Here is a 14,824-nt window from a genome sequence, read left to right as displayed (position 1 = left end):
CAAGCACGTGCACAAGGAAAATTCATACACAAAATGAATCCAAAAATTAAAGAGAACTGGGCACAAGACAACAAGAGGCACAGTCCAAGGGAGCAGAGAAGTCACCACTAAATTAAAACTGCACAGGCAAGCCATGCCTCAAAACTGGCTTAACTGGCTGAAGAGATGCCCAGAAGTAAGAATGTGATGCTCTTGCAGGAGACTCCAAGTCAGATCTTAACACTTATTTCAGGTCACTTACAACTGCCTCTAGCCACTTTGTGCTGATGTGCACATACCCACACAGAGAGACACACAGATAGATATACATCATTTTTTAAAGAGTAAAATAATAGAAATGAAAGCAAACTATCTTAAGATGATGGACATGGTGATTCACACCTACAACCCCTGGGCAGGAAGCCTAGGCCAGTGCTGTCTGGAGTGGAAATCATGGGATTCAAGAATAAACAGGGAGCTGTGAGGAGAGCCCTTCCCAGGCCAGGGCTAGGATAACCAGAGGCCAGCACTGCCTTCAGTTCACCCCCACTGCACCGCATTGCCCTTTAAATGGGAAGACAGTTCTCCGTGCAGAGCCGGCATTACACCACCTTCACTGACTTTTCTTCCTGGGCCTACGCAGTCCAAACCAGGGATAAAAAGCACCCCTATTGGGTCGCTCTATGGACCAAGCTGGGCTCTGACTATATGTCCCTGCCCAGGCTAAGAGTGACAGGTGATTGGGGGGAGCACTCAGCACAGCACCCTAATCCAGTCCCTCTCTCCACTCATGGGGAGATATGGCAGGAAACATCACCTGTCTTGGTTAGGGTTTTACTGCTGTGAACAGACACCATGACCAAGGCAAGTCTTATAAAAACACCATTTAATTGGGGCGGGCTTACAGGTTCAGAGGTTCAGTCCATTATCATCAAGGTGGGAGCATGGCAGCATCCAGGCAAGCATGGTGCAGGAGGAGCTGAGAGTTCTATGTCTTCATCCAAAGGCTGCTAGTGGAAGACTGACTTCCAGGCAACTAGGGTGAGGGTCTTATGCCCACACCCACAGTGACACACCTATTCCAACCAGGCCACACCTCCAGATGGTGCCATTCCCTGGTCCGAGAATATACAAACCATCACACCATCTAAAGGGCACCATGCCAGCTGGCCATGCAGGAGAATCTTACCATAAACTATATCATGCTAGGAAAAGTGGGCAGCTGTAAGCAGGACTATCCACCCAGACAGGAGCCCTCCTGACCACACTGGCTCTGTGCAGGTCTAGACAGCCCAGCCAGCTCAGGTATGGGATGGCTGAAGCAATAAATGACCACCCAGGTCTCACAGTGCCCCACATAGGTCTCACAGTGCCCCACACAACAATAGCAAACTGCCACCCCTGCCCTTTCAAACTCCAAGGACCACCTTGGAGATCCCTTTTGGAGGGCAGAATCAGTACAGTCATGTTACTATGTGCTGGTACAACTCTCAAAGGATGTCTGTCCATGTCAAGTGGAGATAGTGGGGGGAATGCTCTGTGAGTAACCCTGACTTCTCCTAAATTTTGGCAGCCCTCACATGGTGACCCACAGAAATGGACACTAGTTCTCCCGTCTCAAAGAACAGAGTGAGGAGAATGGGCAGAACCCAGTAGTGGGTATTCTCAGAGGGGAGATGGCACAAACCAGGCAGGGTTTAACTCAGAAGTATAGTGGGTGGCCGCTGACAGAACAACTAAGCATCGTCCAGGGTAAAGAGGAGCTGGGCTTGCCATCAACACTGCTGAAGCGCTGGGGAAGGCGGGACACAGTGAGCTCCATGCCTGGCTCTGGCTTCTCATGGGACAGAACATCGAGGCCTCCTGGTGTTGGTCACTGCTATACCCTCTTGGGTTTAGTATCCTAAGCCCCAGCCTGCCTTACCACAGGAACCTCTTTAAGGTGGTATGACCTTGACACCAACCATAGCTCAGTAACTACTCATGATCCCCAGAAAGTACAGCAGCACCATGTCTGCCTCTGCCACTAGGGGACTTGGGGTCAGATTTGCCTTGGGAGCAGAACCAGAACACAACTAAAGCCCTTGGTGTCCCTAGCCCAGGTCCCACACTACCCTACTGGGCCTGCTGCTGGGCCTGAGGCAGCTCCTGGCTCCTGGGTGTGCTGACTGTGTGGAGACAACACAACCCAGTATAGAGGTCTGAAGGTTCAGATAAGCTTCCTGTGCCAAGGAAGGATGGGGTGGGGGTAGGGGAGGAGCAGAGAAGTGGCTTGGGCTGTGGCTTTGTCTATATCATTGGCTATGTGGGATCCATGATTGGGGCACCATCCTCCTGCCCTTGAAGTGCTGGGCACTGACAATCTCTCTGGCTTGGAGAACAGCGGCTCCAGAATATATCGATGTGTGTGCTTCACCCCTGGAGAGTGTGTGCTGCTCACCAGCAGCCAAAGGGAGGGATGCTGGACACCTGCCTGTCCTGTCAGAGCTCTCCTACTATGACAACATGTAGTTCCCAAGTGTCTGTTGGCAGCACATCAGGATAGGAACACATCTCTGCCTGTTGCTCTCCTGCAGAAGTCTTGGCCACTAGAAGGGCTACCCTGTGTGGGTTGAGATAAAATGGGGTGGGCAGGAAGCAGAGATGGACATCCTGTTGTGTAAACTGAGACAGTCAAGTCTCCGGAAGGCGGGGTTGTGTCCCGCCCGAGCTCAGGGACTTGCTTCTAACAGCAACGCAGGACATCTAAGATCAGAGCAGGAGCCAGAGGGAGGGGGACTCAAATGGCTCAAGACACAGAGGGCTGGGTTACAAGGGTGGCACATTATTTAGGGAGGAGTTAAGATGGGGTCTAGTGTGTCCCAGGCTGGCCTCCAATTGCCTATGTACCCAATGACCTTGAAGTTCTGAACCTTCTGCTTTCACCTCCTGAGTGCTAGAATTACAGGGCAGATCATCGTGGCTGGTTTCAGACAGGGTGCTGCTATAAGTGGTACAGCAAAGCGCACTGGGAACAGCTCTTAAAGGGCGAGGTGGCAAGGGGGTCCAAGCCACCATTACACCTCAGGACACACAGTGGACAGTAGGTCCTTGAGTGGCCCTGGCTAGCCCCTCACTTGGGGTGGAAAACTAAAGCCAGAGGGAGTCAGCCTTTATAGGAGTACCTGAGAATAATCCAGAGTCTGTCAGCTCAGACTTAGGCATCTTGTCTGAGCAGGGAGCAATGAGCCACTGGCTCAGGTGGTGTGAGGCTGTCCCCAATCAAAGCCAGACACAGGGAGCGTGCAGTTCCATGGTCAGGGCCAGGTCTTCCCTCTACCTGCTCATCCCATGACTCCCTTCTCAAGCACACCCAGGGTAGCAGCGTCACCACCAATAACCTAGATTTTAACCAAGAAATTGCACACCCCCTTCTCTGCCCCACTTACGGGCCTGCTGGAGAGAGAGACAAGGAAAGCTAGACCTTGTACGGGGGCCAACAGAGCAGGGCCCATCCCATAGCCTGTCCATGTTCCAGGATACTTCACCACCACAAAATGGGTCAAGCGTGACTCCCTCCTGACACCCACGACTTCACAGAACACCTTTGGCAAGGTCCCTGTCCCATAGCCCCTAAGCTAAGAACTATCTATGAACCAAGAGAGCTGAAGTATTCAACTAGCCTGATCAAGGGTGGCTGAGAGCTGCCTGGCCTCCTGTTCCCACCCTATACATGCCAGCTCTGCAAAACCTTCCAAAGCCACTGGCTCCAACCTGTTGAAAAAGCTGGGCTGTCCTTGTGTAGGCAGTTAGGGAGCCAGACAATCCAAGCCCTGATGAGCAGGTTCAACACACAGGATACTGGATACACTTTGCCCTGTTTCCACTCTTCCAAAGGCACCGGGGGAGGTATGGGCTGTGCAAGCATGGTCTTAAGGAATGAGTAGAGATCAGGTCCTTTCCCAGCTCTGTGGAATCCCAGGGAGCATCCCCTGCCCTCAGCTCACACTGATTCTGGCCCAGCACCGTTTCAGAGCTGTGTGTAACCATCAACATAGTGGAAAAGGGCACCTTTAATAGGATCTGTATTACAGACACCTCCAAGTCTTGGGGTCCCAGGAACAAAGGGGTCTTGGGTCTTCCCCTGGACTCCTAACTGGTGGTGAGCAGGAATGGAAGGCCCTATATACTGGTGGATTCCCTGTAGTGGGCCTACTCACCCTGGCCAATGCAGTGGCTAGCACTGTATCTTGCTATCAGGAGAACACCAGCTCCAATTCTCCCCATGAAAAGGAAACAGAAGCTATCTACCCAGACCCAGGAGGCCCAGAGCTCCATTCCAAAATACTTATACAAAAGTGCAAGAGTCATTAAACCCTAAAGGGACTCCTAGACCACTGAGCCCCCCAGCTCCTTCATTTGTTCAATGTCAGGCAGAAATGCTCTGCACATCATGCTGCAAGTCTGACAGACTAGTGTCAGACCCCATGGGCAGGGTCTGGGTTCCTGCCCAACTCCTCCAGACCACACACCTTGCCTGCAGCATAGAGACCTTCCACAGCAGGCTGCAATCATCAGAAAGTCCCACCGTGCAACATGCCCTCTGTGGGCAGTTTGCAAGGTGCCCTGCCCTGCCGTTTGTTACCTGCATAGTTTCCTGTGGCTTTAATGTACATCTGGCCATACTGCTCCTCCACCATGGTATCATAGGCTTCGTCATCCTCCTCATCCTCCTCGTTGTGGTAGGAGGTGGGGCTGTCAGTGGTGGGCAGGCTGCTGGCCCCAGGACTGGTCCGCTCCCCCGGGGGATAGGGTACCTGCTGGATGCTGGGGATGAGAGTGGCCAGGCTTGGCACACCATAGTAGGAGACTCGAGGCAGCTTCAGAGGGGCCGTGCCAGGTGTCCCTGCAGCACCTGTAGCTACTGCCACACCATCTCGAGGGCCTGTCTCTAGTGGGCGTTTAGAAGCCAGGCCCGGGCCACTGGCCGGCGGCATCTCCATAGCTTCGTGCTTTACACGGGTCAGAAGCGGGATGGGCACAGAAGGAGACGTGACATAGGCAGCAGTGGCCGGTTGCAGCTGGTTGCAGGGACTTTGGGGCTCCGAGCTGGCATCTTCGATCATGGCGGTCTGCGAGTCACAGTGGGGTGAGCTCACCTTGAACATGAGATCTGTGCCCCGCTCCACGATGTGCTGGATCTGCAGGAAGCCGGCTGTGTACATGACCACGAGCTGCTCGCTGGCCGCCATGGTAAGCTTACCTGTGTAGCAGAAGGACAGAATCTGCTGGAAGCAGGCAGGCGGCACCGTGCCCGGCAGCTCGAATGCACTCTTGCTATTACCACTGAAGAGGTCTCGGAAATAGAGGCTGCTGGCGGCCAAGACGGCACGGTGGGCCTTGAAGGCCTGGCCTTTGACCACGATGGACACATCACAGTAGAGGCCTAACAGGCGCTGTTCGTTGAGACAGCCAAGCACTGTGTTCCCGAAGTTGGGGATCTCGATGTGCAGCATCTGAGACATGGTGGGTGCTGTGGTGCTGTGGTGGGTCTCAGACTCAACGTGGGGCAGCCTGGATGAGGCACATCTGTTGGGGGAACACTGTGGTCAACTGAATGCTAGATGACCCCCATCCCTGTATAGCAACCTGCTCCCAGCCTCTGACAAGGGCAGTGCCCGGCTTAAGACACTCTCCTCAGCTAGAACGTTCCTTCCAGAAGGACTTGGGGTGGGGAGGTATCTCAGGATCCGGATCCCAGCTTGGAGGCAGGGCAGTGATCCTGACCCCACACAAGCATGAGAACCCCTGTCATTTACTGCGTTCACAGAACCCATGGACTACTCTTAGTAATTCTGAGGGCAGGGCTTTGTTCTCCCCATCTGTGCAGAGGACACAGGACAGAGGCTCCAGCCCTCCAGAAAACAAGAGAGGAGTGAATTGGACAGACAAGTCACCCACTGATTCGGGTGGAAGGTAGTAAGGGTCGAGCCCAGAAGCAATCTCAGGGACTCCTCCTCTAGAGGGAAAAAGTTCCCTGAGCCCAAAGCCCCTCACTGTGCAGCTTTCCCTGAGAAGTCCCAGAGCAGGAGGGCTTTAGTTTCAGGTCTGTTTTTCCTCTTTGCCCACTGAGCAGCCTGCGGAGGGCACTCTGAGGAACTGCAGAGCAGCGTCCCCCTCTCAGAGTCCTTGCTCAGCTTCAAGCTTCCTCTGCCGGTTAAGGAAGAACAAGGAAGGTGGACAAGGGGGAACTCAGTGGGCTCCTTCCTCCACAATTTCCTTGGGGACAGACCTCTATTTGTTGGATGGAAGGGCTCCGGGTACACTCTGTGCTTCCTGGCAGCTCCAGGCGCCCCAAAACCGGACCCTGGTCCTGAGCACCCTCAGGGATGCAAAAGGAGTTGGTGCTTGTCGCAGAGAAGCCTCCCGCCCCGTGCGCCCTCCCTCCGCCCCACTTCCAAAACCGGCCAATCCCAGCTGGCTTGGTCCCAGCCCAGGTAAGTAGAAGGGTCTCAGGACTAAGCCCGCCAGGGGGCAGAGGTAGAGGGCAGGTCGCCACTGTTTATCAGCATAGGAGTCTGCTGATGGCGGGGGAGTTGGAAGGTGGGGGGGTGACCGGAGAAGGCGCAGGCCCTGGCCCAACTCTGCAGAGCCGCACAAAGGGCCGCTGTGTCCCGCGGGAGGAAAGTGCGGGCGGCCGCAGAGGCGCCGGGTGGCTGTAGAGGAGGGCGGAGCCACCCTGCGCCAGGAGTTGGGCAGGTGGGCGCAGCTCCGGGGCGCCCCGCAGTGCCCCCGCTACAGAGAAGTTGTTGGGCTGGCCGGCAGACAGGAACCGGAGAGGAAAGACCTACCTTCAGCGGCTGTGGCCGGCGGCAGACACTGCCCACTCAGCCTGGCAGCAGGCTCCCGCACACCGGCCCGCCAGCTGCTCGGGGAATGCAGCAAGGAACCCTGAGGTGGGGAGGGCGTGAGGAGCCCTGCAGGAGGGGTGGGGGTGGCAGAGAGCTGGGCGCTGGGCTCAGCGGCCGCAGCTCAGCTGCACCCAGGCCGGCTCTCCCGGGCAGCGCGCAGCATCTCAATGAAGCAGCCGGATGCAGACGAACATCCAGGCAGCTCTCGGGAATGAATAGCCGCCTTTGATTTGGGAGCTGAAGTAAATGCCAGCTCCCAGCCCCAGCTTTAAAAACAGTGGCGCGTTGGTGCCAGAGGAATGCACGGCTCCGGGTGTTGGTGCAAGACAGACTTTTGATGACTCACTGCAATGCAAACAAAGATGGCAGAAATACTGTACTGTACGTGGAGAAATGCTTCGTGGTGCCACGGCAACTGAGACAGCTTGGAAATTTATAGTGCAGTTTTGCATATGAATTACCCAGTAAACTGCCTCCCTGCCATCCTGTACAGACCCAGTGTCAAAGCATTTAAACTATTCCAAACAGTCTGCAGAGCTGGCAACGCATCGAACTTAACTCTTCCTGGGTAGCAAGAGACTGGGCAGGAGGCAGGGCAGGGGGTTAGGGGATGGGGAAGGGGGCAAGCACAGTCAGGAGATGGGGAATAGGAAGAAGGGTGCCAAAGGGGTCCTAAAGAGGCACAGACTGGGAAGGGGTTAGGACCCTGGAGCTATCTCCCCCACTTTTCCTCAGAGCCTCAGAGCTAAACACTCTGCTGGGCCACAGGCTCCATAAGTCAGACTTGTGGGTCCAGAACCCTACCTCTACCTCACTCCATCTTATCGTATCTGACTGGCTCTTTAAGAAAGGAGGAACTTTATCACCAGGCAGACCCCTGTAAGGTTAAGGGTACCTGCTCCTTCAGCTCCCTGAAACAGTTCTTATGAATAGAGACCAGCTAGGCAACTAAGTAAGGTGTCTCCTGTGCCCTTTCTGGGAAGGGCCAGTCATGTTCTGCTTGGGCAAAGGGTAGGGTTCTCCTTTCAGGCTCACAGCATTTGCTTAATTGCAAGGGAGAGCTATTGGGCAGCCTGCCTCAGTTTCTCTCACTGTCACTAACCATGCTTCCAGAAAGAACATATTCTACCTGCAAGAAAGGAAAGGGTCAAGGGTGGCAATGGCGATGTCTACTGAGAAGCAGTACTATCAAGGTGATGCAGGCTCAGCAGGCTGAGAAGCAGTACTATCAAGGTGATGCAGGCTCAGCAGGTGGTAGTATTAATGGTCCTGCATTCCCAGTGTACCCTCCAAGACACAAAGAGAACAACAACAAAATGGAGCCATCTGGCACCTCCTTATTTACACATTGTGGGCTCCTGTGAACAGGGATGGGGTGGGGCAGAGTCCAGGTGTGGAAGCTGCCAGCAAGCCCAGCCTGTAGAACCCTCCAAGCCTTTGTCGTCCTTGCCTCCTTAAAGGAGGTAATGAGAACCCTCAGGGTGGCTGGCCATGAGGCTCTCTGGGACCTGAAGATTACAAACAAATGCTCAGTCTGGCTGAAAGGAGGTTCTCCACAAGGCCAGGAGACTCAGGGCTTGTCAGGGTCACCTCTGGGCCATACCTTTACCCAGGACAGTCCCTCCACCTCCCCCCCCCCACACTTAGTGGCTGCTTCTTTCCAGAAATCGTACAGGTAGGACTCACAAGTCCATCTTGGGCAAGACAAGGTGTGCTCAGGGCTGTATGGGATGCTGGCTAAATGCTGAGCCTGGCTAGAGAGCGACTGTGCTACTCAAGAGATGTAGGGCACGAAAGAGACAAAAAGGCTCCACTCCTAGATGGACAGCACCCACCACAGAGATGCTTTCTGCTCAGAGAGCCACAACTTCTGCCACAGGCATTCCCAACCAAACAGAGGCTCTCCCGAAGCCTGGCCAGGGACAGAGGCCAGCAAAGCTGCATTATGACCCAGCTCCAGTAGGGTCCAATACTCAGGGCTAATTGATCAGTAACCAGGTGCAAAGACTGGGAGGACAGAGTAAAACTCCTGGGACCAGCCACTCCTAACAGAGTGAGCCTGGCTTGTGGGCCAAGTTAAATTCTCCGTCCTGCCGGCATTGGCCATTTCCTATGGCCTGCAGTCTCCGGTGTCGGTTGTAGAGTGGGGTTAGGGTGGATTCTGGGGAAGTTTTAGAGCACAGATCAAAACAGACTCTTTAAAGCTTGCAGCCTGGGCCTGCTACCACGTAGACTGATAATGTCCCCGATTTGCTTTGACCTGAACAGGTGAGGCGTTTATGTCCATACCTCAGGGGCTGGCGCCCAGGACCTGGGCCAGTCCAGCTCACGCAGTGAAGGGGCCATTATACTCCCAGAAAGTGACAAGGCCAACCTGGTCCCCAGGGACCGAGGACAACTGGCTCATTTGCTACCTTGTCCTCAGGCCACCTGTGCTGGCAAGTGCCTGTACCCAGCCTGCGAGAACCAGACCGGAGCTGGTTTTAGGTTGCTTTCTTAGAAGCCTTGGCTGGGGCAAAAACAAAGCTGAACTTTAGGAGAAAAGAATCAAATAAAGGCTTGGCTTACGTTCCAGGATCATGAAAAGTAAGACCAGCCAGGGCTGACCCTGGGGCTGCAGCGGGGGGACGAGGGAGCTTTGCATCTAAGTGGGCCAAAGTATGGCTGCCTGCTCCGTGGGAAGGACAGAGCCTCCTCATGACTGTCTGCACCAAGCCTACATAGTTGTGCCCTGCACCACTACACCCTCCTGGCTCTTCTGTAACTCAATTCCCCTCTTTCCCCTCCTTGCCCAGCACAGCTCCTCTTCATGGTAAGCTATGCTATATTTGTTTGCTTATGGAAAGTTCTAGAGTCAAGTAGTATATTGGCAGTCTCTGCCTTTGCTTACCCCATCCATCCTGACAGCGTTTGCACTAAGAAACTGCTCCTTCATTAAAATCTTCAGGGTGTACCCTACTTTGGGAAACCCATGAAAATACCCCAAAGCCAAGCACAAACCCTACTGCTATGCTCACCTTTGATGTCCTTGTCCCACACAGAGGAAGCTCCTGGGAGTTCCCAGCTATCTCCAGAATAAGAAATGGGTGAGGTCTTTGTAGACAATCCCTCAAGGGAGGTTAGGGTCCTACCAGTCCCTTGAAAGCACCGAAGCCAATAGGTAGATGTGAAAGAAAACTGATGAGGGCACTGGGTCAGAGGTGAAGGTACTACAACTGTATCCAGACACAAGAGTTCAGTTCCCAAGCAGAAGGGAGAGCCTGCCAGAGTTAAGTTCCCAGAAAAGATTCAAATGAGGGCACGGTTTTCAGCCACACAGCACTCCGAGGTTTACCTGGGTCTTAGAGCCACACCCCTGAGAAGCAAAGGCACAAAACCACTCCAAAGATATCTCCATGGACAGGACTGGATCACCAATAAGCAGAGGCCAACTTTCTCAGTACCCCCAAACCAGTCTCAGCTCCAGGGCCTGTAGGTCCTGTCTAGAATCTGACAGGCACTTTTCCATCCCATCAAAGACTAGGAACTTCTTAGCCAGTGGAAAGGATGGGGCCTGGTACCGATCTACACAGTGATCACCAGCAAGGAAAACAAGGGGAGAGAAATTAAATTATTTTGCAGGATTTAATTTTGTCAAATTAATAAGAAGCCTTGGACATCAGCAAACACACAGGTACCACCACATAGTTGCCAAGGAAGGAAGGCAGCACTCAAGAGAGAGCCCCTTCTCAGGCAGTCTCACCCACCCGGGCCAGGCCAGAAGCACCAGCAGGTTTGTGCAAGGCACCAACAACAGGGGGACTGCAGATGAAAAATGCCAGAGCACACAGCATGTGAGGTTTCAGGAACACAGCCTGGCAGGGGCTCGGTGAGAACAGCAAAGAAACCCCCTTCTTCCACAGTGTAGGTAGAGAAGGGGGCCTGCTCCTTTATGGATTCCTTCCCAACAGCTGACCACACATGCCATTACCAAGGAAGAGTGGAGGCACCAGGGCCCTGGGTTAACCTGCCCAGTCCTGGCAGCTTGCTTGGATGAGCTCAGGTCTCCCAGAGCTGGGTGAGGCACCAGGTTGGCCCTGAGGTTTGCATTAAACTTTTAAAACACCATCAGGCAGAGCTAGGCTACCCCAGGCCTTGCTGCTAATGGCATCTTTAGCATCTCACACAAGACCCAAGTGAGTAGGAGCAGAGACTGCAGCATTGGTCTTGAACACAATGCTTCTTCCCACAATGCTCACAGGAACTGCATGTTTGCTTGTTTGCCCACCTGAATCCCTCTAGAGGGTACAGATGAGAAGACTGGGCCCACAGACCTGGTAGCTGCAGGCCCAGGGCCTGAGTCATGAACACCTGATAATCAAAATCTCTAGCTTCCTAATTTTGACATCCAGCACCATGAGAGTCTTTGGTCATCAAATGACAAGAGCAAGAAGGGGAGGTCTGCCCCTGTTCAACTGACTGGACCAGAGCTAGCACTGCATAGGATCCCCAGGGCTCTGCCACAAGAGAAGACTATATCTCAGGCTCCATATGTGGAGAAAGAGAGGAGACACAGGGACCTCCCTAGCGCTAGGCAGTTCTCCAACATGGTAGGTTTCCTTGGAGAAGCAGGGAGGGACCACATAAACCCCCCAGATGAGGCTCTCCCTTTCCAGACCCCAGGCCTGGGCCAGCAGTAGTCACAGAATCCTGATCTAACTGTACAACACAATGTTTGCCTTTATGCTTTTTTTCTCCCCCCCCCCCAAGAAGGAAAAGGGAGGCAAGCCAATTCAAAACATTGACTTGTCAATCTTTGCTCCCTTGCTGCTCCTTGCTGTTGCTTTGAGAGAGAACAAAACCAAGTGTGTGTATGTGTGTGTGTGTGTGTGTCTGTCTGTCTGTCTGTCTGTATATGTCTCTGTGTGTGTCTATGTCTTTGTGTGTGTGTGTGTGTCTATGTTTCTCTGTGTCTCTGTGTGTTTGTGTGTCTATGTCTGTATGTGTCTATATCTCTCTGTGTGTCTGTGTGTGTATGTGTGTCTGTCTATGTCTCTGTGTATATGTCTATGTTTCTCTGTGTCTCTCTGTGTGTGTCTATGTCTCTCTGTACGTCTGTGTGTTTGTGTGTCTATGTCTCTCTGTGTGTCCGTGTGTTTGTGTGTCTATGTCTGTGTGTGTCTATGTCTCTCTGTGTGCCCGTGTGTTTGTGTGTCTATGTCTGTGTGTATCTATGTCTCTCTGTGTGTCTGTGTGTCTGTGTGTGTATGTGTGTATGAGAGAGACAGAGATAGACAGAGAGACAGACATGACCTAGGACCACTCAGCATGTGTTCTCTATGGAACATAACCACTACACCCAAGCATCACAATGACAGATTTTGCTCCTTCTCATCAGTCAATCTTGCATCTAATAACACTGGACCTTGTGGATTGATACCAGGAGAACTTTATGTCCACAGGGAACAGCAAAAGCCAGTAACAATTCTAACATCTACAGCTTACCTGAGACAGAAACGCCCATCTATGCGGTCTAAGCCAGCAGTTCTCAAACTGGGGGGTCTTGACCCCTATGGTGTCTCATATATCAGATATCCTGCATATTAGATATTTACATGACAACTCATAATAGCAGAATCACAGTTACGAAGTAGCAACAAAGTAATTTTGTGGTTGCGGGGAGAGGGTCACCACATCATGAGGACTGTATTAAAGGAACTGCATTCAGAAGGTTGGGAAGAATCGGCCCAAGCACTAGGGATGTTAAACGATAGGGGTGGGGGCAAACAAAATACTATATGTCTTGCATAATCAATAAGTCACTGAGGTGGGTGCAGTATACCAGGAATGTCCCCCTATAAGCCTATCTCCCTCTCTGACCCTGGCTTCCCAGCCCTGCTGACCCACTGTTCATAACTCTCCTGAGCTACAGACTGCTTCCAGAAGGTTCCCAAAGAATTAAGTAGTGTTTTGAGAAGAGCCGACAATCTTCCCTACTCCTATTTGTAATTTAAATAACGTAAGCTTGAAGAGTGTCTCCCTCGGGCATAGTTTAATAACTTAAAAAGCCAGTGCAGCTCTGCATACCCCTGCCCCCTCAGCCTTCCCTAAGAAGCAGAAGCACATCCAGGCCCACCAGGGGGTACTCCACAGTCAACAGCAGGAGCAGCTGTCTCTGCTGACCCCTTTCACTTGTGGACTTGCCAGAGATCCCAAAGCAGTCTGTGACCTTGACCCTCCCCACCAGGGCACCAGGGGAGGGTCACCTGGACCCAGGTGCTGCGAGGGAGCTGGACACGGCGTGGCATAGATGCATGCTGGGTTATGGGTCACCCAACTCTGTACAGCCAGCCACTTCCCAGAGCACCCCATTTTTAATATTCATAGATCTCCTCATCTGCATATCATGCCATAAATAGTCAGAGTCGAGGTAAGACACAAAGATCCCCTGCATTTCTAATTATGCTTAAAAAGCTAATGTAAATCAGAGACACAGAGGAACACTAAATCATCTGAGAGGACACCGCCCAGGAGCCCCCACCTCCATGCCCTAGCAAGGTAGCTGCTAGTGAGAGGCCCAAAGGACCCAAATATGACCTTGGGGAAGTCAGCCTCACCTGGGTGTGTCCCAAAAAGCAGGACCACAGGCATCTTTCCACTCCTATTCCAACACTGTTTTTACCCATACGAGATGCCCAGCCCCCACTTCTCACTGAGGGCAGCAGGCCCTGAACACCCACATTTAACTGTCTGGGAATGAATTTCTGGGGGGAAATCAGAAGCCCTCCTTCCTCTGGCCATTCCTGACTGAAGGACCAGGGCACTAAGCCAGTCAACGGTCCCAGGATTTGAACCCATCCCCACTCCAAATGACAGCACTGTCCTTTGAAGGCTCCAGCCCTGCAGAGGCAGATGAGACACAACTCCCCTACCTTTAGGGAGAGGAGCACAGAGACCTACAGGATGGAAAATTCCGGGCTAGAGGTGGAGGCAGAGCCCAGGGGGTGTGGCCAACGTGGGAATCCATACTCCCGCATGTGCCACTAACCTGAGGATGGCAATTAAACAGATCACAGAACTCTAAGGGCAGTAATATTGCTGAGATTCTGTCAAGGGTGCCCGCAAAGAGCCTTGAACCTAGACATCAGACAAAGGACAGCTCTCAGTGCTTAGCCATTCCCAGGCTCAGGTTGAACCAGGGTCCTAGATAAGTGCCAGCTCCATGTGCTGAGAACAGAAGACATGCTCAGGACACTTCTGGCCACCAGGAAAGGGCAACACAGGGACCAGAGGTGTTGAGTGAGAAGCCAGGGGCTAAATGAGGGGCACTCCTAGTTTCCAGATACCAGTCCAGGCAGACCTGTCTCATGCAGGACATGCCACGTCAGTGGCACAGAAGACCAGGGGACATGGGCTGACTAGAGAGCAGTAGCTTGCAGATGTCAGGTTTGGGAGCCAGACCCAAGCACAGGGTTCAGGTGCCCACGACCTTACTTACCATTTAGAGCATAGCTCAGAGATACTAGTGTGTTGGACTCTGTTAGACTTTGGACAATAAACATCTCTGTCTTTCAGCAAAGTGTTAGGGGCCAGCAGGCCTAGCTACCAGCCCAACCAGACAGAACTGGTTCTCAGACAGCAGAATGGGCCTTTCTGTGCAGGGGGTCCAGGGTAGACATGGGTACGTGTGTGTGTGTGTGTGTGTGTGTGTGTGTGTGTTTCATACTTCCCCAGCCCTCAGCCAGACCCAAACTGACTTCCTGCCCAGAGGTGGGATGCTGCACCTTTCCCCTCTAGGAGTGCCAACCTGGAGGACCTGCTAGAGGCACAGGCCCAAAAGACACAAGGCTTACCCCCATCACTGTTGGTGAAATGATTGCCGCCCGCATCTGCCCTGGCAATAGGCCCAGAACTATTTTTAAGCCCATTTACTAGAAATCCCACAAATTAAAGGAAATATGGATAATACAGCAGGA

General features: G+C 52.9%; 1 protein-coding gene across 3 annotated transcripts in view; it reads right to left on the bottom strand.

Moving 5' to 3' along the window:
• Nacc2 (NACC family member 2) overlaps positions 1 to 14,824 on the bottom strand; it is a 71,066-nt gene that overhangs the window by 30,843 nt on the left and 25,399 nt on the right. The window contains exons 2-3 of one of the 3 annotated variants that reach the window (XM_029472943.2): positions 5,303 to 5,547; positions 4,604 to 5,221 (exon numbers count right to left, since the gene is read on the bottom strand). In XM_029472943.2, coding sequence (XP_029328803.1) covers positions 4,604 to 5,221; positions 5,303 to 5,483 — 799 coding nt within the window. In that variant the 5' untranslated portion in view covers positions 5,484 to 5,547. Of the gene's footprint in view, positions 1 to 4,603; positions 5,548 to 6,809; positions 7,193 to 14,824 lie in introns of those variants that run through there. The other 2 variants (XM_029472941.2, XM_021150620.3) reach the window with 2 other exon arrangements.

Source organism: Mus caroli, unplaced genomic scaffold, assembly GCF_978045245.1.
Source record: "Mus caroli unplaced genomic scaffold, Mus_caroli_1 scaffold_2, whole genome shotgun sequence".
Classification (NCBI taxonomy): Eukaryota; Metazoa; Chordata; class Mammalia; order Rodentia; family Muridae; genus Mus; species Mus caroli.
The sequence above is the reverse complement of the archived record's forward strand: the minus strand, read 5'-3'. Positions and strand labels throughout refer to the sequence as shown.